The sequence below is a fragment of the Pteropus alecto genome, unplaced genomic scaffold (assembly GCF_000325575.1).
Source record: "Pteropus alecto unplaced genomic scaffold, ASM32557v1 scaffold113, whole genome shotgun sequence".
Lineage (NCBI taxonomy): Eukaryota > Metazoa > Chordata > Mammalia > Chiroptera > Pteropodidae > Pteropus > Pteropus alecto.
In genome coordinates this window covers 4,460,374-4,484,268 of record NW_006433949.1, presented here as the reverse complement: position 1 = coordinate 4,484,268, position 23,895 = coordinate 4,460,374, and the positions used below count along the sequence as shown (strand labels likewise).

Genomic DNA, 23,895 nt, shown 5'->3' with positions numbered 1-23,895 from the left:
AACACAGCTGCTAGCCGTGTAGCTTTTTAAATTAACATTCAATTAAAATTTAACAAAAGTAGAAATTCAGTTCCCCATTCACATCAACCACATTTCAAGCACTAAGTAGCCACATGGGGTTAGTGGCTATTATATTGGAGAGTGCAAATACAAACTATTTTCATCATCATGAAACATTCTTTTTGAAAGCACCGATCTAGAACAAACTCTGAGAGCAAAAGTTTAATGTTAAGTATATCTAGTTTACAGTCAGATGATTTAAGTCCAAAGTACAGTATTTAAAATTACCTTTTAAAGGTGAAACTTACCATTATGGCTTGGTTATTCTAGGCATAAATAATAATCTAAAATGAACGTTAGTGCCCACTAAATAAAAGGGCCATTTTATGTTAATTTTAGACCCAAGGACTTGAGGAAAAGAGGTATGAATTTTTAAAAAATGAAAAATTTTACACTTTTCACAATCTTTAAGGATAAGATAAGTCAAGGTAAAATAGACAAACCATTGATGTAATTAAATTTATTGGTAAATAAAAGATAGGATGTGAAAAATCTAATTTAAACAATGATACAGGATGCTTTATATATTCTTTATTATTTCATGAAAATATGATGTCCTCTTGAACAAAAAGGAGATATGAAATCACTTAAAGTATTTCCTGTAACAAAATGTAAACATCAAAAACTGATCTAATCCTTAGTTCTAATATAGTAATGAATGTTATAATTAGATCCAGAGCATCAGGAGGGGATAATTATGGGCCATTGAGCCCATTTTTTGACACATAGAAAAGTAAAAATTTAACAGTTAAGTACTTTATATATATGATCTACTGTCATATTTAATTTATTAGTAGTAACGGATGATGTTTATTGAATGCTTATTCTCTGCCAGGCACCTTGCTTAGCACTTTACATGCACTATCTTATTAAATCCTCACAATAAACAATCCTGAGTTAGGTATGTTTATTATGACCATTTTAAAGACAAGGAAACTGAACCTTGAAAGTTTTGAAACTTGACCATGATCATATGTCTAGTTAGGAATAGACCTGGGAATAGACAAAGTCATGCTTTAATCAAAACTTCATGCTCTTAACTGTGGTCGCCTTTTCAAGTAGCTGCCTTAAGACCTTGTAAGTAGAATTTAAACATATGGTTTTCTAACTCCACGTGTCATGTTCTTTGCCATATGCCTCTAGTATCAAGGAGGATATGGCCATAATTTTATATTTAACACAAAGTCTTAAATCCCTATATGCACAGTTTTCCTTAATTTATTACACATCAAGATTTGAGAATATTGTCTGAACAAATTGTTAAAAATGCCACAAATTAAAACAAACTGAAATACAGGTTGTATTCCTGTGACTTTCAAAACTGAAAAGCCTTAAAGCAATGAAGATGATATTTATGAGAGGATTATTTTAACATTGTCTTAATATCCAAATGCCTTCATTTTTAGAAAACATTACAACCATGCAAACTTGTTGAACAATATTTAGGGAGTTCCTTACTTGTAAATATAAGTTATGGTAATTTTCCTAAACTGGTTTGTAAAAAAAGTAGACGTCTAGGAAGAAATCTAAGAAGAGGGAATTCATGCAAGACCAAGTAGTAACGACCTCTTTTCGATTAATATATTTTGAAGTTAGCCTTGTCCAGAGAGTCCATGTCTGTTCCCTGAGACCTTTGTGGATTCTAGTGCTCAGAATGAGAAACAGCACCCAATGTGTAATTTCTGGAGAGTAAAAATAAAAAAGAAGTAAGTTTTTTTTAGTGGAATTTCCCTCCAAGTGAATGAAATGTAACTCAGCCAGATGAATTACCGAACTATTTTATTGCACAGGAACTCATAAAAGAATTTCATTTAAAAACACTGCTTGCCATTTCAACAACTTAAAACCATAGTCTATTCAGTCACTTCATAACAAACTGGTGTAGAGAATGACTTCCCCGAAACGGTGCCAAACTCTTCTTCAAAGCAGGGTTGGTATGAGGCAGCAAAAGGGAAGGGCGGGACCAGGAACATAAAGAATTAAAACTGTATTTATTAGCTAGCATCTAAAATATGAGCGCAATAAGGAAATAATTAAGAAATAATATGTGGAGCCATCTTCCAGAAAGTTACAATCTAATTGAGAAAACCAATTCATAGGAAATAATATGAGATTTATAAAGTAACATTAACACAGGAAAAATGGTACACAGATAAAAAGTCAATGCAAAAGAAACTTTTCAACATTTTCTGTTATACTGGAATTGATTTATTCAGTCTTTCATCAACTATTTTTTTTGCACGGGCACTGTATCTGTCAAACACTGTTCCAGACATTGGTGATGTAACAGTAAAAAAACCACACTAAAAAACTGCCCTTATAGAGTTTGCATTCTGGAAGGGGGACAGAATTTACAAATTAAGTAAAGTACGTGGTGTATTAGAAGGTGATAAAAATGTATAGAATAAAACAGAAAAGATGGACAAGTAGTGGCTGGAGGTTGCCATTTTAAGGATAGTTAGGGTTTATAATACTTTTTTTTTTTTTTAATTAAAATCATATTAGTCTGTAGAATCTGAAGTTGAAAAAGGCCAAGCTCTTCTCTCTAGTGAAGGGATAAGTGAAAGGCGTTCAATAAAGGAATGAGAATGGTGTCAGGTACTTTGAGTTTATCTCTTTCTTGGTCCTGGATGTGTTCTTTTATTTATTTGGGTAGGTGTTTTAGAAGTACATTTTGTTTTTTGGTAGGGTCAGTTGGTCCTTGAGATAAAATGGGGTGGTGGTATTGAAGATATTATCACTGATAGAGATCTCAGCACACACTGTATGCAGTTATGAAGAATACTTTTATAGAATGGTATTTGTGATAATGAGATTTTCACTTGTAGACAGAATTTTGCTCTAGCCTGATAAATAATGGGAAGTCATCGTAATTTTAAAAAAATCTTTCTCTCTGTTCCCATGTCTCTTTATAAAACCAAGTCTGTTAAGGTATTGGCATCGAATAGTTGTTCATCGAGTGACCAATATGTGCAGATGTTTTCTTTTTCATGTGTATCTTAAGTATTTCTTACTTTGCCACAGTTTTTTTAAAAAAAATGACTATGAGCTGTTTTTGTCTCTTCCATTCCACTGACTCCTTCCTTCTTTCCTTCAGGCAAGCACAGATCTCTGTGTATCTACAAAAGCCTGTACTTGACCCTGCTTCTCTTTTTGTTTTATTCTAGTGTGCCTATAAACCTTTCTCCCTGCTTTCATTTCCTTCCCTTTTTCCACCTTTCCCAACCCAACCCGATTCCAGTGAACTAAAACAGTTTTCTCAAAGATCACCAGTTATTTCCATTGTGCCAGCTTTAGTGGCCTTTTCTAAATCTTTGTTTAACTTGACCACTTGATCTTTTGGAACCATCTCCCACCTTGCATTTTATATTCCTTAAGGAGATAAATAGAAGCATATCATGTCTGACACAGAAAGTACGCAGCAAGTGTTGGCCGAATCTAAAGTGAATATGACTTTATACTCTATTGTTTCTATTCCAGCTGAATACTTACACATTGTAGATACTCAATGTACTTCGATTTGTTTTGTGTATGAATGAATGCATAAATCTATTACTTCTTCTCCTTCCTTTCATGGTTCTTCCTCTTTTTGACCTCAAACATATGCTTAAGAACTTATACATTGTCATTGTGCTAAAGGCTTTATGTTCATTATGTCAGTTATTTCTCACAACCACTCGATATGGCAGTTATTCTTATTTCTTTTACAGATGAGGAAAATGAGACCTCGAACTCTTAAATGAATTATCAGGCTCACACAATCAGCTAGGACATGGTGAAGCCACAAATTAAACTAATCGAGATTCTTCTACAGGACGCATATTAGCTCTCTGCTCTTTCTTTGTGCTCTTCTCTCCCTCATAGAGTCTTTCCATTCTCTGGATTTCAGTTGGCACTTGTATGCTAGTGACACTGAAATCAACGCCTTTAAGAATTGACATTCTATCCCATTTCTCCAACTGCCTGCACCAGGCTATCTTGCTATCATGTTGAATTCAACCTGTGTAAAACAGACCTCATCAGTATTACCTCAAATTGCGTTCCTTCTTAGTGATTTAGTCACTGACAGTCTCATCATCCTCATCACTCAGACTTGGAACCATCTTTAATGTCTTTCTTCTTTCCATTTTCTTATCTTAACTCACATCGAATAATACAGTATTATTCCCAAGGGATACACAAATACATGACTCATCCTTACATGTATCTACTACAGGTGGAAAAGTCAATCTGAGAAGTGTCTTTATTAATTCCTTTTAGTTAATAACTTACTTATTGTCCCCCGTCATTTTAGAAATGTGAAAAAACTAATGAGAGTTGTTGGAAAGTTTATACTCATTTGAAACTATTTTTCCAAAACCTTACATACTGAATAAATGACAAATACTGCTAACTTACCAATTCTTCCTATAGATAGGGAAGATTTTGTTTTTGCTAGGTGCTTATTCAGAAGCCTTCTGTGGATATCACCTGAGGTTGGGCAGAAGTGAGTCACATGCTTACCCCTAGGTCAATTACTGACAATGACAATTAAGATTACCATAACTAATTTATACCTGTTAAGGCTCATCCTGTATCACAGGGAAGAAAATTGTTCTGTCAGCAGAAAAATGGGAGGAAATGGCTGTTAGGTAGGTAACCAACAGGCAAGATCTACTGCAGCATTCTTTCTTCATTTTGGATTTACCCAATACAAAGCGTCTGCATCTTGGCAAGCCATCTTTCTGAAAGTAAATATTGGATTATGTTCTTCAAGAATGGGCTATAACATATGAAATACTTAATATAAGAGATACTTTGAGGAATTAGAAAGGTATCCTTGTCTCTTTAAGAACATGCCATTTATAGGAGTATCAATATACATAGAAAACAGCAATTGTCATTTATTTGTATTAGCAATAATAGCTAACAAATTTATTGCGATTTAATATGTGACAGTCTTCTACCTGAAATATCTCATGTAATCCTTATACCAACCTATAAGGTATGGGTATTTTTATGATCCCTGTTTACTCATGAAAATATCGAAGCATAGAGAAGTTCAGTCACTTGACCAATACTGTGAGTCCGAGGCAGAAGCGCAAGTCAAACACAGGTTATCTTGCATCATGATTAATGTTCTTAACTAACATGCTAAACTGCCTTTAGCAGTTGGCAATAAAGATAAGACAGTGACAAAACCTGCACTGTCATTCATTATGAGACCCGGGACTCTCAACCTATTTTTTCCTCTTGCTAACATTCTTCTCTGCCTTCTGTCCCCTCCAACAGAGTGTGATTGTGATAAACATATTGAGAATAGCACAGGTCACTGTAGTTTTTTCCTTGATCTGTGCAAAAAAAAAAAAAAGGTATGCTTTGTTTTATTTTCCTCACTTAGAGATAAGTGAATAGGGACAGAATATGACAAAAGACAGCTATTAGAAAAATATCTGAAAGCACACAAATATTCTAAAGGAGCACTTAGAATTTACATTTTGTTCATAAGTGATGTATGAGTTAAAGGGGTATAGATAATCTGAGAAGAAAAATATGAACATAAGACGATCATCTTCAGCCTTTCTTTTAATGAACTCATTCTTGTTATGCTTTGAACTCAATATTCCGACCACAACTTCAGGCTTTAATAACTGCAAATTTAAATGAAAAAATAAAAGTATCTGCTGAATCACCACCATTCATGAATTCTTCTAGCTTTGAGAAGGAGTCTAGCTATAAAGTACTAGATTGCTCGTAGTGGGAAAGGTCCTTAAAATTTCAACTAAACACTTAAGCAAACTTTTATTATCGAGTTTCCTTTGTACCAGGTGCTTTGCTAAGTGGTAGGATTTTTTTTTTTTTAGCTTCCATCAGCTGTTTTGCTTTGATGTTTCCACTTCTTTACCACTGTAATCAAGCCTTCCTGATGGTGACATTTCCATTTACTTGTGGCATTATACTATCTAACATTTATCAAGCACCAAGGAAACCCAGGCAGGTGTGACTAGTAGTGGAGTGGGCACAAAAATGTAAAATGGACTAAAACATCATTAATGGAAGGAAACTGGTTTTGGTTGCTTCTGGCTGTATGAGGGAGGCTAAAAAAAAAAGAGGAAGGGAGGGTCCTAAGAAAGGAGAAAGATGAGCAGAGAATGAGGAAACAATTAGACCATGGACACATATAAATAGAATTCACAAAGAAAAGAACAGTTTGCTTCATTATACTAAAGATTTTTCAGTGTGCGTATATTTAATATGGTGAGATTATTTAGAAAACTTGCTCTGAATTCATCTTACTTAGGGGAGTCGGGTTTGTGAGTTATGTTCACTATGCTTAATCCTCACCTCTTTGGTACTCAATCCTCTCCACCCCGCCCCACCCCCACCCTCTATCCCTGCACAAACACACAGTCTCTCAGAATTATCTCTTTTATCGCTTTGCTATTCAGCTCACATTTACTTTCTCAGACTTTTGAAAGTTACCAGTCAGACAAATGCAAATTCAGTATCATGCCTGCCAAAGTGCTGAGCAGAAGAGAGACTTCCTTTTACACCTTCCATCTTTAGAGCTTTTGGTCCTGCTCTTTCAATCTTTGCTAAATAGTAAATGGGGAGATTGTTGTAGTTCAGATGAACAGGAGGGCATTTGCATTACTGAGCTTGCTGTTTCTAGTTCTAAAGAGAGTCTTTCCAATGTCCTTATCAGCAAAGGAATTGCCTTGATTTCCTTTGATGATGTTTTCCAGCTGATATTCTAGAACTAGCACGAAGCAATTCATACCCTCGTGAAATGGCTCTAGCTCAGTAATCTTACTTGATTTGTACTTATTAGGCTTTAATTACAGGGTTAAGGGATGGATGGAAAAGAAAGCAAAAGTACCCACTGCCCCCAAATTGAGCTCTATCAAAACAGCTTGACTCCTGCAACAGAGACTTGTGAGAATATGTTTATAATGTAACTGTTTTTTTTTCCTTAGTTGTCAATTATAAAGAATAAACATTTAAATTTAAAATAAAAAATAACCTTTATTAATTTAAACTGAACACAAATAGACCTCTGTTAATAATAGTTCACAAAATTGTGAGAAACCTAAATTACCTGAGACCGACCTTTAAAAAGACATCTCAAAACACATTTTGAGCTTTTTCAATTTGCCATTATCAGCTATTATCTTTTTATTAAATAGGTGCTATATTCTGATCTCAAGATAGCTGTAAAACACTAGAGGTTATTTATTTACCTTTTAAACATTAAAAAAATTTTTTTCAAGTGGAGTTGACATTCAGTATTATTTTATGTTTCAGGTGTACAGCATAGTGGTTAGACATTTATATAGGAAACAGTGCTTATCCTACCCATATGCAGTCAAATAGGTGGTTATTTTCCAAAACAGCATACTAGCCAACAGGACAGTGACTTTATTCATTGGTCAAATTTCCTTCCTCTATTGCAGTTGTTTAAAATTCATATTCATATATAATTACCCAATTCTTCCTATCTACATTATTAAGTTTATAATAGCCGCTCTAGATGTAGTAAGCTAAATGTGGTTTAAAACATTCATTCTTTTAAAATTTTTAGGTATTTTCGACTAAGGTACATCCAAACCTACAGAAAAATTTTATAAGAGTTTATTTGAGTCAAACTGAGGCTATGGCTGAAGCAAGATCGCAATGGATTAAGAAAATGCTCCTGAGAATGGCAGTTTGGCATTCCTTTCTCACATTTAGAATTAAGTGAGAAAATATGAGGAAGGTTACATGAAATCCATTGGATTAAGGAGGCAGGAGAAAGCAAAAGGGAGGAAATCTCTGTGATTGAATAAAAAGTAAAATGGAGAGATACATACTTCTTTTACATTGATGAGTGCAGGATAATTAGCAGTTAATTAACATTTACAGTCAAAAGAGATCATTTGCAGACAACAAGATAACAATGAGGAGTTTGGGTACACCTGCTCTCTTCTAAGATGAGGGTGGTTAGTGAGGTGACAGTGAAGGGTGTTTACGCCTCTGAAGGGTCTGGAAAAGATTACTCTGGTATTTTAAAGGTTTGTTCACTTAGATGCACAGGAACAATGGATAGGACTCTATTAAGATAAAGATTAACCTTTTACTAAGGAAGCTATAGACCTGGGGCTTGACTACCCACCATGACCTGCCCAGTTAAGAATTTATGATTGGATTATCAGGTATGGTCACTTTTGGTCACTAAGCTTGTCAGGCCTGCCACATAGCCTCTTTTTTTATTTATGATCAGTACTTTTCCATTTTAAAAAGTTTTAAAATGCATATAGAACAATGAAATGTTATATACCTTAACTGTGAAGACAGTAAAATGTCACCTATTCTACAGGAAAATAAACTGAGGTATAGAGGTTAAATGGATGGCCTAAGGCATTAGACTGTCAAAGTCAACCACTATTTAAGTAAACTGCTTAAAGAGAGGTGACTGCTGTTTTTCCCATTTCATTTCTTTTTTTCCAAACATACAGAAAAGTTATAAGAATTCAAAAAAGACTCATACTTTTTACCTAGATCCACCAAATTTTAAGCTTTTACCATGTTTTGCTTTTATCATTTTCTCTCTCGTTTCCTTGCAGCATCTAACACACACACATATGTGCACACGCATGTGCACACACACATATGATCTGGTCATTTGCCAATATATCACATATCATACCAGGGCATTCTAGGGGATCTGAAACAATTGGAACATGAAAATTATGTATTCGCTGCTGCCTACTCTAATCATATGATGCCCATTCCTCCCATTTTTTATACTAGAAAGTGATTCCTAACGCTGGAGATAAAATATAGTACTCAGAATGGGTGTAGGTGAGGTATTTTGAAATTCTAAGTCATTTAAAAAGAGGACACAAGATTTTTATGTTTATCAAAAGTGGGCAGAGATTTTTTTTTTTTAAAGATTGACTAACCAGACTAACCAGAGGACTGGACAAATTTATTTACAGTGTTGGTGATTTGTATATGCCATAAAGTTTGCTTTCTACATTGTTGAAATAAATTCAAAGAATATTTACTAAAAACCTGTTTCAATCAAGACCTTTGTGCTAGGAGTAAAAAAACCAAAACATCATTCCTGCCTTTGAGAAGTTTATAATTGAAAAGAGAAGAAAAATGTGATACTTTTAAAATTATTACACAAGATAAAATATGGTTAGTTTTATTTTTTAAATGTTATAAATAAAGAGAGGTAAGAGAAGATAGCCAACATATAACATCTACCAAGGGTCAGACATGTTTTCTTGTTTAATCTTCTGGAAAACTCTAAAAGAGCTACAGATGCACCTTGACTTGCAATGGGGTTACATCTTGATAAACCCACCATAAATTGGAAATATTGTAAGTCAAAAACATATTTAACATACCTAACCTACAGAATATGACAACTTAGCCTAGCCTTACAGGTGCTCGGAATACTTACCCTAACCTATTGTTGGACAAAACTGTCTAATACAATTAATACACTGTAGAGTATGGATTGTTTACCCTTGTAATCACATAGCTTACTGAGAACTATGGCTCAATGCCACTGCCCAGCATCATGAGAGTATCTTACCAAATATCACTAGCCTGGGAAAAGATCAAAATTCAAAATTTGGTACATTTTTTCTCCTGAATGTGGATCATTTTCACAGAAAAATCCTAAGTAGAGTCTTCTTAAATCCAAACCCTTTATCTTCTTGTATCTTCATTGTCAGATAAGGAAACTAAAGTTTAAAAGGATTAAGTAACTTGCTGAAAAGCAAAGCAAGTAAATTAATTGGTCACTCTGGAGGCTCCTATCTAAAGCTAATTTCTTTACTAATATACTAGATCCCACCTTCTTTGGTCCACTCAAAAATATAACTTCAGCAATTCCCCTTTCTCTCCTACAACACGAATTCTTCCTCCTCCTGGATCATTACCAAGTTCTTATTTCTCCCATCTTAAAAACATGAACAAATACTTCTTTTAACCCCACTCTCCCTCCCAGCTACGTCTCCATTTCATTGCTCCCTTTCTCAGGGAAACTCCCTAAGCATTGTCTGTACTTGCTGCCCCCAACTCCTTTCCTCCCAGTTGCTCCTGCGCCTACCCAGGCAAGCTTGTGTCACTACCATTCCACCAGATTTGCCCCTTGTCAAAGTCAGCGGTGTCCTCTGTGTTGCTATATCTCGTGGTCAATTTTTATCTCTTATTTGACCAATTGGCAGCGTTTGACACAGTTATCACTCCTGCCTTTTTGAAACTTTACATTTGACTTTCAGGATACCACACCCTTCTTTTTATTTTCCTGGACATTCCTTCTCAGTCTCCTTTGAGGCTTTTTCCTCTTCTCCCCAGTCTCTGAAGTCGGAGTTTCCCAGGGCTTAGACCTCGGTCTTTTCTTTATTCATCTCATACCCTTGGCGATCTAATGTGGTACCGTGACTTCACTACAATTAACAATATGCTGACAATTCCCGAATTTAAGTCTCTCTTTCATACCTCACTTCCGAACTCTAGATCTATATCCAGCATATGACTCAGTGTCTCCACCTAGATGATCAAAATATGAAAAGCCTAATTCCTGATTATCTTTTTCGAGCCTTTTCCTCCTGACCACTTGCCTTCTCAGTGGATGGCATCTCCATTTCTCCAGTTTGCTCTGACCAAAAATCTTGAAATCATCCTAAACTACTGTTTTTCTCTTATATCCATAATCCGGTCCATTCACAAATCTTGTACCTATCATACAACAACATGGGTGAATCTCAAAGTCATAAGACAGAGTGACAAAAAGCTAGATACAAAAGAATATATACAATATTTATATGAAACTCTAAAAAAATGTCAACTGATCTATAGCGATAGAGAGCAGATCAGTGTTTGCTTAGGGGGCTAGAGTTGGAGGAAGAGACTTACCACAAAGGAGCAAAAGGAAATTTTTGAAAGATGGAGATGTTCCTGGATTGTGATGATGGTTTTGCAAGCATATCCATCTGACAAAACTCATCAGATTGTACATTTTATATGGATACAATTTATTATATAAGTTATACATCAATAAAAGCAATGCATATATACACATAAAATCAATTCTTACCACCTCCACTGTTATCTCTTTGAAATACGCCATCGTATTTCACCTGGGTTATTATAATAGCCTGTGATTGGACTCCCTGCTTTTACCTTGCCCTTTAGTTTACTCTCAACAGAGTTATCCCTTAAAACATAAGTCAGATCGTGATGCTTCTCTCCTCAAAACTCTACAATGGCTTCCTCTCACTTAGAGGGAGTAAAAACTACAGTCCTTACAATCGGCTCTAAGGTCCTATATGACCTGCCCCACCCCTCTTTTTTCTGTTCTGGTCTTATCTTCTACTATTCACCTTTTGCTCACTCTGCTCCAGCCACATAATCCTCCCTCACACTCCTCCACTAGGGTCTTGGCACTAGCTCTTCCCTCTGCCCGGAAAAATCTTACCCCAAGTATTGGAACCTCCCACATCTCCTTCCAAATTTGAGAAGGTTCAAATATCACCTTCTCAGTGAGCAGGTCTATTCTGATGACCCTGTTTAAAATTGCAACTTGACGCCACACCCCTGACATTCCTGATCCCCATCCTACTCTTTTCTTTTTCCCCCTAAAGTACTCATCATTCTTTTAATATACTAATTAACTTTATTGTGTTCATGGTTAATTGTCTTTCTTGCCACTAAAATTCAGCACCACAGAATATGGAAGTTTCTTTTTTGTTTCTCCAAATGACTAGGGCTTTTTGTTTCCCAAAGTGCTTAGAGTGGTGTATAGCAGGCACTAAATAAATATTTGTGAAATGAATTACAAATTAAGTTGAAACTGCAACTCAAGTCAACCTCTCTAAATTCATATATTTAATAATCATACTGTGCTGGTAAAGAGCAGAAGAAAAGGATCACTTCCATATGGAGGAAAAGATCAGGAAACTTTCCAGTTGAGGAACCAAATATGTTCGCATAAACTTAATATCAGATATATATATATATCATCTGTATCCGTTATTAGTTATATATAATAATTTAATGTATTATAATGTTGTATATTATAATGACATATCTATATCTGATATTAGTATGTATAATAAGAGTACAAATAAAGTGACAAATAAAGTGGGCCATATATGGAAGAGGTTGGAAGCAAGATTCAGGAGCTCATCTCCCCTATATTTTAAACACCTTAAGAATAAAAACTTTACTATGTATTGCTAATATTCTTTTGAATACTAATTAAGTTCCTTTTACAATTTCTCTACCCCTCGAAGTTAATTTAAGAACTTGGAGATATCCCAAGCTGTTCATTATAGAACTGTTTACTTTTTTAAAGCAGTTTAATATTGATTTCTTGTGTTTATTGGTGTATTAGCTAGAAGATGTAGATTCATATACTTTTGTAAAAGGCAGTCCCTGTGACAGAGAAGTGCTGAAACAGTGTAAGGCAACTTTCAATGGGAATACACTGCTCCAACATGTATTCTGTCAACATATATGGATGCTCGCCCTATCTGCCATTATGTTAGGCACTGGTAATATAAAAATGATCCCTGTTCTCTAGAGGCATATGGTCCTAACAGGGAGACATTTACATAAGACAAGCTAAATCTTGTGTTTGTATTCTGTATATAAGAAATGTTTATATCTCATGAGTGTCACTCTAATTAAAAGATGTATGTTTCCAACTAAAAAGAAAGAAAAAAAAAACTGTTTACAGCATCCTTCTATGGGACGTAAAGGAAGGTACCTACCCAGTTTCAGAGAAAAGTTTCCCTGAAGTAGTACTATCTAAATAAATTCTTGAACAAATTCCAGTTATCTAGGAGGAAGGAATAAAAAGGAATTGCCAACAGGTGCTTCTTGATATCCCAAGGAAGTAGTTTGTGATAGCTGGGGCTTCCAATATAAGGCCCCAGTTTTCCTAAGGTCAGGGTTCAAGAACAGACTAGGAGCAGATCACAGAGGATTTCATTTGCCACCTATCTACAAGGAGTGTGGATATTATATTCTGTACCTGGTGGGATTAAAGAGTTTTAAGCTAGAGAATGGCTGGTCAGATTTCACTTTCAGGTTGATAATGTTGGCAGTAGTTTAGAGGATGGATTCCATTCATAAACAGCTTTAAAGAGTTTTCTTTTTTAATCAGGTGGTATTATAGAGAGCTGTTAGTGTTCATTCAGCTTCTAAATTTAAAGTAAATCACTCAAGGATAGAGAAATTACTTTAAACACCTGAACAAGAAAGTACTTGTAATCACCTATATCTTGTGGAACTTAAACATTTGAGGTTCAAATTCAGAGGTGGTATTGTTGAAAGGTCAAATAAATGTCAAGAGTCTTTAGAAACAGATTTTAGGTCAAGATTTTACACTTAAGTACGTGTACTCTAATTACTTTATTTGTGTGTGTTTTTAAAGTTATTGGGTAAAGACTAATGAAATAATGATAACATTTTTCTTCTATTTCTTAGAATTTTATTTCTACCCAATTCTTTGAATTGTCAAGATATATTTTTGAAAGGAAAAAGATTATCAAAGGATCAGTTTTTCTAGCTACCTGAAAAAGAATACATTTTGACTACTAATTTAGAACCATTTGAAATTGTCCAAATCTTAGTCCAAAAATTTCTTGAGGAGGCTATCTTAGTCTCCTTAGTCGGCTGTAACAAAATATCACAGACTGGATGGCTTAAACACAGAAAGGTATTTTCTCACAGTTCTGGAGACTGGGAAGTCCAAGATCAAGATGCTAACTTATTAGGTTTTTGGTGAGGTCTCTCTTCCTGGCTTGCAGAATAGCTACCTTCTGCAGTTGTGCTCACATGATCTTTTATCCTTCCATGCATTAGGTGAGGGAGCGAGAAAGATTTTTTTCTCTTTTTCTCTTCTTGTAAAGTCACTAATCCTATCGAATTAGGTTCCACCTTTCACAACCTCATTTAACCTCTCTCCAGAACAGTCACATTGGGAGTTAGAATTTCAAAATCTGAATTTTAGGGGGACATAATTCAGATCATAGAGATCAAGAAGACACTTTTGCAAAGAAGTAAATATAAATTTAAATATTTACAATTTAATTTTGAAGTTTTGGGGTTCTTAACTCTGATTGTGCTTAAGGAACATTTTTATTTTCAGGACAACAAAGTGGAGACCAGAGAGAAATAGTCTCATACAAACAACAAAAAAAGAACTTGCTAATAGCTGTGATATTTTAGAAAAATTGCATGCCAGATAATCCTTCATTAGCTGTAAGAAGGTTTATTTTCAAAGCTCTTATTTCTGTATGTTCTATTATCTCCAGTCTCTGGCATTGTAATCCTGTAGCAGGGAGTCAAAAGTTATAAATACAGGGCTTTCACAGTGCCTTCATGTATTTGGAGATCAGTGGCAGGTAAAATTTGTAGAGGCTAAAGATGTTTATATCTTGGGTTTTTCTCATTTGACTTTAGGACAATTAAAGTGAAAATTGCTGGGAATTTTAGTTGTATTGTATGGATACAGGACATTTTTGTATGTGTGAATCTGAATAAAAGATTTTAAAACCGAGCACCATGCCAGAATTAGACTTTTAGGGTTGAAATAGAACTTAGAAATTGTCTTGACTAGCCCCAAGACCAGGGGAAAAAAAAGTCAGCTGGTTCATTTTATTTCTGTAGTGCACATATTTTTTGAAAATACATTTCCAAAGACAGAAAGACAAGGGACATTTTCTTGTTTAATAATTAACATGAAGCAAAAACCAGTCATATAAAAATCTAAATTTTATTTCTGATAGTATTTTTCTGTTTGTCTCAATTTGTTAGATTTAGGGAAGTCCTTTTAACCTTTTGATTATATATAAAGTGGAGTGAATGCTTAATTATAGAAATACAATATAGCTCCTACCGTTAACCTTGCATTCACTAAAAATTCAACTTTGGAATATTTCACCAAGATTTTATCTTCAATTTTGTCATCTCTCTGCAATCTTTGCCTGAGTTACCATAGTCGCTTCTTGAGTTTCTTATTTACCTTATACAAGTAATTATAGATCTAAAATTCTAACTCTATCATTTTCCCTGAATGCCAACCTCCATTTCTTTCTACTTGCTATACATCTGTACCTGGATGCCCACCTGGCACTACTTCAAAGTCAGTTTGGCTAGAAAACATTCATCTTTCTCCCATTAAACTTATTCCTCCTACTAAATTCCCTATTTTTCGTTCATAGAATAATTGTCTTCCCTGTCACTTGTTCCTAAGAGCCTCGGAGCTAACTTTGACTCCTGTGTGTTTTCCAGGCCATACAGCCAGTCAATGGCTGACTCTCTACCATATTATTAATGTGTTATTCTTGCATCCAAATTCATGAACCCATAGTATTGCCAACATTCTAGAATAAGACTGTCGTTCTTATTGGTTAGCCATAACCTGACCTCCCTGCTCTAATTGCCTTCTATTCCAATTCAATCTTTTAAAAATATTTTAACCTATTTTTTTCATTACAAAGTGATATATGTTCAGCAGAGAAAATGTAGAAAATACAGAAAGACAAAAAGAAAGCAGAAACTGCCTATATTTGCAATACCCAAAGATAATATTAGCGTTTTGGTCTATATTCTTCTAATTCTTTTTTTATGATGTGTACATAATGTTTTTAAACAAAATATTTCCAGCCCAGACTGTATATTACTGCCAGATAGCTAGAGTATTATTCTTTTTTTCTTGTTGAGATATAATTGACATATAACATTATATTCATTTCAGGTGTTCAACATAATGATTCAATATTTGTGTATATTGTTAAATGGTCATCACAATAAGTCTAATTAATCCATTACCATACAGTTACAAATTTTTTTCTTATGATGAGAACTTTTAAGATTTATTCTCTTAGCAACTTTCAAATAGATAATACAGTATTATTTATTAAGTGTGAACCCTATTGTGAACTGCACATGCAAGGGATCTAGGTTGCATGCTCCTTATGAGAATCTAATACCTGGTGATCTGAGGTGGAGCTGAGGCGGTAATGCTAGCGCTGGGGAGAAGCTGCAAATACAGGTTAAGTTTAGCAGAGAGGTTGGACTGCACAGAAACCATAATAAATCAATTGCTTGCAGACTCATATCAAAACCCTATCAGTGAGCAGCAAAAGACAATTAAGGTGCATCCGGTGGCAGGCTTTATAGTGGCAAGTGAGTTGATGGATTTCAGTTGTACACCTGCATCTAATGGCATTTGATTCTGCATTATGATGAGTTATATAATTATTTCATTATACATTACAGTGTAATAATAATAGAAATAAAGTGCCAATAAATGTAATGTGCTTGAATTATCCCCACACCATCCCCCCTCCCCAACCCCAGTCTGTGGAATAATTGTCTTCCACGAAACCAGTCCCTGGTGCCAAAAAAGTTGGGGACTGCAGGTTAGAGTATTGTTCTTGAAGTCTGATTCTAATTTAATCTGTTTTCATCATTTACAGAAAAAAGCTTTAAATCCTTTGCATGGTGTTCAAGCTCTTTGACTACCTGGACCCAATAGACTCTTCCTGCTTTGTTTCCAAAGAATCCTGTCCCTAACCTGCAGAACCATCACTTTAGTGACTCGCCATTTCCAAATATGCTGCAAACTTCAATCATTTGCTCATACCATTTCCTACAAAAATTCAACATATTCTGTACAAAGCAATCCAAAAGCTATTTTTTCCACGAAACTATCAATCGCCTGTTCATTCTCAACCTCAGAGAGTTATAAGTTTTCTCTCTCCCTCTTTTGAACTTCTATAGTACTTGCAACACTCACTTATTCTAGATAATGAGTGTCTGGTGAGCGCATATCTGTATTACATATTTTTCAGTAGCATGATGTCTTAAGCATAACAGGTATCCGGTAAATATTGAATGAATGAATGAATGAATGAATGAATAGTCGAGCACTGCTTCAGGGTCATTATTAAACCTCTTATTAAACCTCTTATTAAACTCATGAGACGTGTATAAGATTTTTTAGATACAGAAGAAACTTAAATAAAACTTATTCAGGTTAGAGAGAATTGATTAAGGAGACAAAATTAGAAACTAGAACACTCTGAATCCAAGTTTGTCATTATCTTCTGAGCTGTGATGTGGGTCTTGATCATTAATAAGTGGGTACTTAGAGTGTGGGTTGCCATTGCTTGAACATTGTTCTGCTTTGGATGGAAGGGTGACAATGGGTGCTATGGGTACGAAGTGCAGGTAGATATTACTTTCTCAGTTACCTGGCAGTTGGCTTGTGACTTTGGTCAATCAGATGCTCCCACCCAGGATCTCAGGGCACAACAGAGATGATTTGTGGCAGTTGCGAGGAGCTGAGAGTCGGTATAACAGAAGCAAATGGCAATGGCATCAGCAGACAGTTACTATGGTGTGATCTTGATTGTGCCTTTGCCCTTCTAGAGGCCTGCTCATTTACTGAGCTTTCCGGTCCATTCTGTGAGATAGTGTCAGATAACACATCCTGTTTGGATGTGTTATCTGACACTACCAAACAACTCAATTCTGACCATCTACTTGGAGCATCAGATCCCATAGGTTAAAGGCTCAGTCCCTCAAGATTGCGCTCCTCATCCCCCACTTCAGACACCATTCGCAAGTAGTTATTTATGCTGCTTACCAACTAGCTGTATAGATTGGAGGTTCCCACAACCCCGTCCTCAGGTTTGATTAATGTGCAAGAGCAGCTCACAGAACTCAGAGAAACATTTATTATGAAGGATCCTGAATGAAGGATCCTGAATAGCCAGCTGAAGAGGTACATAGGGTGAGGTCTGGAAGTGTCCGGGGCACAGGAGCTTCTGTCCTCATGGAACTGGAGTCCACCATGCTCCTGGCATGTGGATGTGTTGATCAGTCCAGAAGCTCTCAGGACTCCATCCTTTTCAGTTTTTATGGAGGCTTCATTACATAGGCGTGATTGACTAAATCATTGACCCTTGGTGGCTGAACTCTACCTCCAAAATGGAGCTGAAAATTCCAACCCTCTAATCTGGGTTGGTTCCCCTGGCAACCAGTCCCCATCCTTAGAAGCTTTCCGGAAGTCGTTCATTAACATAAACTCAGGTGTGGCTGAAAGGGGTTTGTTACGAATAACAAAAGACTCTCCTTTCACCTTTATTGCTCTTATCACTTCCTTTAACCTTCAGGTCTCTGCTCAACTATTAACTTCTCAGAGAGATTTATCTTGACTACTGATCCTGCTTTATTTTATTTTTCTTCATAATATTTATTAGTTCCTGACATATCAAGATTTATGTGTCTCCACTAGAATATAAGCTCTATGAGAGTAGATAAGAACCTAAAGCTTTGTTCAGTACTAGACATATATTAGGCACTTAATAAATATTTGCTGAGTGGATGAATATGTGAATAAATAAAGTAAATGACTAAATATTAAGAAAATGTTAGGACCTCTGAGAATTTTTTATAAGGGATCTGCATATTAATCAAATTTAAGAAACCCTGCTTTAAAGAGTAAATCATTATATATTACAATTACTTAAAATTTTCATGCACACATATGATTAAGTTACAGCAAGAAGTAAAGAGTTCAAAAGTCTGGTCAAATCTATTAGAATAGTTTAGAATTTGCATAGACAAATCAGCACTATTTTTGTACTAGTCTTAACTCACATAAAGTACCATTTTCTCCAAAATTGTTGCCTAATTGATAGCAAGTTGCTAGCCTCATATCAGAGTATGGGAAAGAACAATAATTTGCAGTGTTAAATTTAAGAAATCCAAAGGAGCTTTTCCTATCCCATCTGTCTCTCAACCAAAACATCCTTTTTTTTTTTTTTTTTAAGGGAGGGGGAAAATAATACTTTTACTTTTTAGCACACATAGTCTTAAAAAGGTGACTTGGAAGAGTCTTCTTCATAATATTTGATGTCACTTGACCCAGGAGTAGGCCAAAGGTTATCATTATTATGATCATCAATAAACCCAGCCTCTTCTGCATTATTTGCTAATTAAAAATTAAATGATCATTAAGGTTCCTTTCCAGTTCTTAGATGCTGTAATATATGATCACAATGGACAATATGATCATAGTGGCATAAAAAGCAACTATCATCTAGTTTTATTTTCAAAGTGAAAGTACCATAAAAAGAATTTCTTGTCTCAGAATAACAAGTAAATATCATTGGCAGACAGTAGCAACAACTAACCAAAACGGTTCTGTTTCTTTCTTTAAAGACAGTTCTCTTCAAGTCTATATGGGAGGTTGTATTATGGGATTAGGGGAAAGAAGACAATGGAATAGTCTTGCTTTGAAAAAGTCCTGTTACCTGTTTATACTGCATTTTCCAGTGCTATAAAATGAAGATTTTACTTGCTGTGTCTAGGAGCAAGATAATGAATGAAATAATAGGAATTTACATAAGCTAATTTACTGTGAAGCTTAAGTTTGAGAGCCCCTTATTTACATTAGCCCCTTCTAAGTCCCTGTACCTACTTTTGTGTAGGAATTTCGTAAAATTATTTTTGTTATACGGATCCCCAAATGTGTTTACTATTAAGTCCTCATAAGAACTGAGTCTACTACTTTATAGTCAAATGTTATGAATTCCTTCAGAGAAATAATGACACAGAAGTCCAGTCTTGATTTTCGTGATTACCCTCAAATAATGACACAGAAGTCCAATCTTGATTTTCTTGATTACCCTCAAAATATAGCAAAAAAAGAAAACTTTGTGCTGTTTTGAAGTCAGACTTAGGCACCTCGATTCAGAAGAAAGTTTTTTGGAGTGAGAAATCAGAAGACCAGGATTTTAATTTTGGGTAATGCTACTACATAGGTGTGATTTGACACTTAACTTTTCTGAGATTCGGTTTAAAAAAAAAAAGTTGAAATGGCTGATCTTTAAAATTCTTTCCTACATGAAACATTCTGATTCTTATTTTCTAATGCTGAAATATTGTGGATTTTGCAAACTGGTTGGCTCCGCGTATATTGTTGAAGTATGATTACAGCATTTTAAGGCAATAAGATCTTCCCTGAAGCACTTTTTTTGAAAGATTCTGGACAAAGGGAAATTATGAAAAATATTTATATTTCTACTCTCTATCAAGTGTTCTTTCTTATATTAAGTCAGAATGTGAAAAATAATTTACTTGATTATCATTGTCGGAAGATTTCCCTTTCTTAGAATAAAGAATGAAGAAAATTATTTCAGATGCACATCTCTGATGAAATCTTCTGCTCTAAGCTAGCTGGATTGTTCAGTTTGCTCAAGGACCTATAAGACCTGAAATACTACATTCTTGGCAGAGTTCTAAGTTCTCCCTATAAATGTAATACCTGTGTTTGCAGGAGGTCAAGGAAGAGAGAAAAAATAATTTCATGCATATTATTTCATGTTCGATTAATTCTTAAAATGCTATCTTCTTGGAAGGAAAAATATCCATGTTCGTATTTCGAAGGAAGGATAAATTTAAAGATAATTTTTAGGGTAAAATGAGGATGGAAAAGGGAAGGACATTTTAGTAAATTTTTATAGAGTGTCTGCTATATAAAGATGCCATGGGGCCCAACAGTTCTAAGCATTTATTTAATCAAGAGATATGAAAATGTATGTCCATACAAAAACTTGTATACAAATGATTATAACAGCGTTATTCTATAAGACCATTCATATGAAATTTCCAGAACAGGGGAATCTATAGGGACAGAAAGTAGATTAGTGGTTGCTTAGGAATGGAGAGAGAGAGATGGGGTGGTAGCTAAAGGGTGTGGGGCTTCTTTTTGTGGTGATGAAAATGTTCTAAATTGACTGGTGGTGACATATCTGTGAATATACAAAAACCATTCATTGAATTGTATTCTTTAAATGGATGAATTGAATGGTATATGAATATCTCAATAAAAACTGTTTTTTAAAAGACGTGTACCATGAGTTACGATGATTAATCAAACATGAATTTAGACATGTATCTTACTTTGAAGAAGCACTTGTCATCTAGTTAAATGAGTTCTAATATACTAATATATGTATTAATATACATATATACTAATATATGTATTAATATACATATATACTAATATATGTATATTAAAAACTGAAGCAAGGGGAGAAAATGGTAAGTCTTGTAGAAAAGGACTCACAGACTGTGAGGGTAGTTGGGATTTGGATATTCTAGGCAGAGGCAACAGCATAAGCAAAGACAAAGGTATGAAAATGTAACTGTATAGTAATTTATTTTGTCCTGATTATAGAGTTTAGAATTTAGGTTAGAGTAGTGGTTTGAGGCCAGCTTTGAATGTTAGTTAGGTAAAGCAGGCAGTAGGGAGACACTGAAGGATTTTGAGCAGAGATATGATGTTATTTGAACTGTGCTTCAGGAAGATGATTATGGTAATAGTGTTTTTAAAATGAATTCCAGAAAAGACAGATTAGAGGCTGAAAGAGCAGAAACATAGAAAACATATAATGAATGCTTACAGAAATGGAAAGTGAGGAACACATAAAAAGAAATATGTGAAGCAGAATTGTGAATTAATTGGAACAAAGGAAAGAGAAGAGTCAAAGTTAATGTTAGGTATATATGAGCCATTTAGGAGAGAAGCCAAATAGATATTTGAAAATATGGGACTGGGGCTTAGCATGGAATTTAGCACTGTTTACTGTTTTAAGTGTTACATGAAACTATTAAATAGACAGAAATTAGGACAGCAGCTTTTAGTCACACAGAGGGCTTCAGGCAAATACTTAGAGGAATGCATTTACTTAGAAATCAGAGAAAAGAAGAGCTAAAGGAGGAATAATTGGAAAAACAAGAAAAGACAGTTTCATGGAATCTAAGAGATATTTATAAAGAAAGAAGGGAGGCGATGAAATGGGAGAAAACTGAGACCATCCTTTAGGGGTAATGGATAAACTCCTAAGTACAGCTTTCAGATTCAGTAGCACGTGCAGTATTCTAGCAGGAAAGAAAATGTTAAAACTGAGCAAGTCTAATTCCTAGAAGTCTTTAAGAGTTTTAGAACATTTATAGAGCCATGCCACTGCAGATAGCGAAGGTACAGATTTTAAGAAAATGATGTAAAAACAAGTAAATATTTAGAGAGAAGAAAAATACTAAGCACGCCTGTTCGTAGCATGAGAATATTTTCTAGAAATGAATGTCTCTTGCATTTGAAATTAGTAGGGACATGAGGATGTTAGTAAATGCCTTATTTAAAACTGCTTTCTTAGAAATTTTGCAACTAGTGTTTATATAATATAAGGAATATTTTAGTTCATTGAAGCTACAGTCAGATTAGCAGGGTAGACATGCAAACATTACACTTATTGATTAGTTGGTGATTATTAGGTAAAACGTGATGCTGAATTCAGGCAAGTTTTAGGTACAACTAATCTAAAGCATTTCGATGGAACCAGACGGAATAACAAAAATAATGAAGAAGACTGGTTTACAAGTATAGACACAAGCGAAGATTGGGATAGTCTCAGAAGGAAAAATGTAAAAATGGAAGGTGATACCTTTTTTTCTAGTCCCCACCCCAGATCCCCAAAGGCCTTCATCTCCAAAGCTAGTCAAGCATCTAAAAATTGTTTTAATATATATGTTTTTAATTGTTATGTTCTTTGACCCAACAACTCTCCTTCTAGAAATACATTCCAAAGAAAGTCCTAAAACATAGATGGATAATATGCACCATGATCTTCAAAATGTAATAATTTTTAATAGTTCAACAAAGGATTGAATACAGCCTTGGTTTCAAACTGTGGAGAAATGGTTATGAATGAATTGTGGCTCTTCCATAACATATACGTTGAGTAGTCTATTAAATGATCTTCATGAATGGTGTTTGATGACATGGAAAAATGCTTATAATGTTGAGTTAAATTTAAAAAATGAACTCTGATATTATATGTATAAATGTGATCTCAGCTGTATAACAAAATAAATATGGGCATGAAGAAATAAATATGTGCATGGAGAAGAGTATGCCAGATTATTAATGGGGTTTGTCTTTGGTAGGATTATGAATTTTTTTTCATAGTATATATTTCCCAAATTTTCCACATTGGACATGTACTTCCTTAATAAATAATAAAGAATAATCATTATTCCAAAGTGCAGGAGATAGGTTATAGGCGAGCCTAGGAAAGGGAAGGTAGATGAGTCGATGTAAATCATTATGCCTGTTGGAAAACCAATTCAAAATATAAGCCTTCCTGACACACAATCAGTAGTATCAGTGTGTGCTGTCCGATTAGTCCTGTCTACTGGTAGCCTCATATTGAGTTTTCCTGGACTTAAACCTGTGGAAGCCTCAATATAGATTCTGAAATCTAATGACACATTAATTTCCCTGTTACTGCTCGTGAAAAAGTTGCCTGTGTCTCTGTTGTGAAAATTTTACCTTTTACGTTTGTCATCCACAAACAGATGAAGATAAAATTTTAACTTTGTAATACTACATTTGTAAATATTTAAAAAGTTATCAATTATTGCTTCCTTAATCTTGCCTCTATAATTATATATTTTATTCTTATCTTTCCATAGGTGTACCATAAATACAAAAGACTGAAGTTCCAAAAGAGGAAAAAAGATTGCTGCTAAAATGAATTTGAGTAATACAGTCTATTTCGTGCCATACACAAAAAGGTATTGTCCATAGATCCATGACTTAGCTTTCTCCTATAAAATGGGAACAAATTTGTACAACCAGAATATACAAATATAATTTTTCCTTAATTAATTTTGTGATACTTGTAAGAAAAATACATTAAAAGGAAAAGTAAAAATATTAGTAAAATTGAGATAAAATATTCTTTTATATAAAAATTTTTGTTTTATTTT

At 34.6% G+C, this 23,895-nt stretch overlaps 2 protein-coding genes across 3 annotated transcripts in view; one reads left to right on the top strand and one right to left on the bottom strand.

The window, feature by feature from the left end:
• SUDS3 (SDS3 homolog, SIN3A corepressor complex component) overlaps positions 1-11,167 on the bottom strand; it is an 86,615-nt gene extending 75,448 nt beyond the window's left edge. Inside the window, exons 1-2 of the mRNA XM_015586780.2 lie at positions 11,135-11,167; positions 10,537-10,587 (exon numbers count right to left, since the gene is read on the bottom strand). Coding sequence (XP_015442266.1) covers positions 10,537-10,587; positions 11,135-11,167 — 84 coding nt within the window. The remainder of the gene's footprint in view (positions 1-10,536; positions 10,588-11,134) is intronic.
• The window catches only part of TAOK3 (TAO kinase 3), a 143,872-nt gene that overhangs the window by 39,223 nt on the left and 80,754 nt on the right, over positions 1-23,895 (top strand). For both annotated transcript variants that reach the window (XM_025044496.1, XM_006908598.3), the window contains exon 2: positions 23,599-23,700. The gene's annotated coding sequence lies outside the window, so the exon portion shown is untranslated. The remainder of the gene's footprint in view (positions 1-23,598; positions 23,701-23,895) is intronic.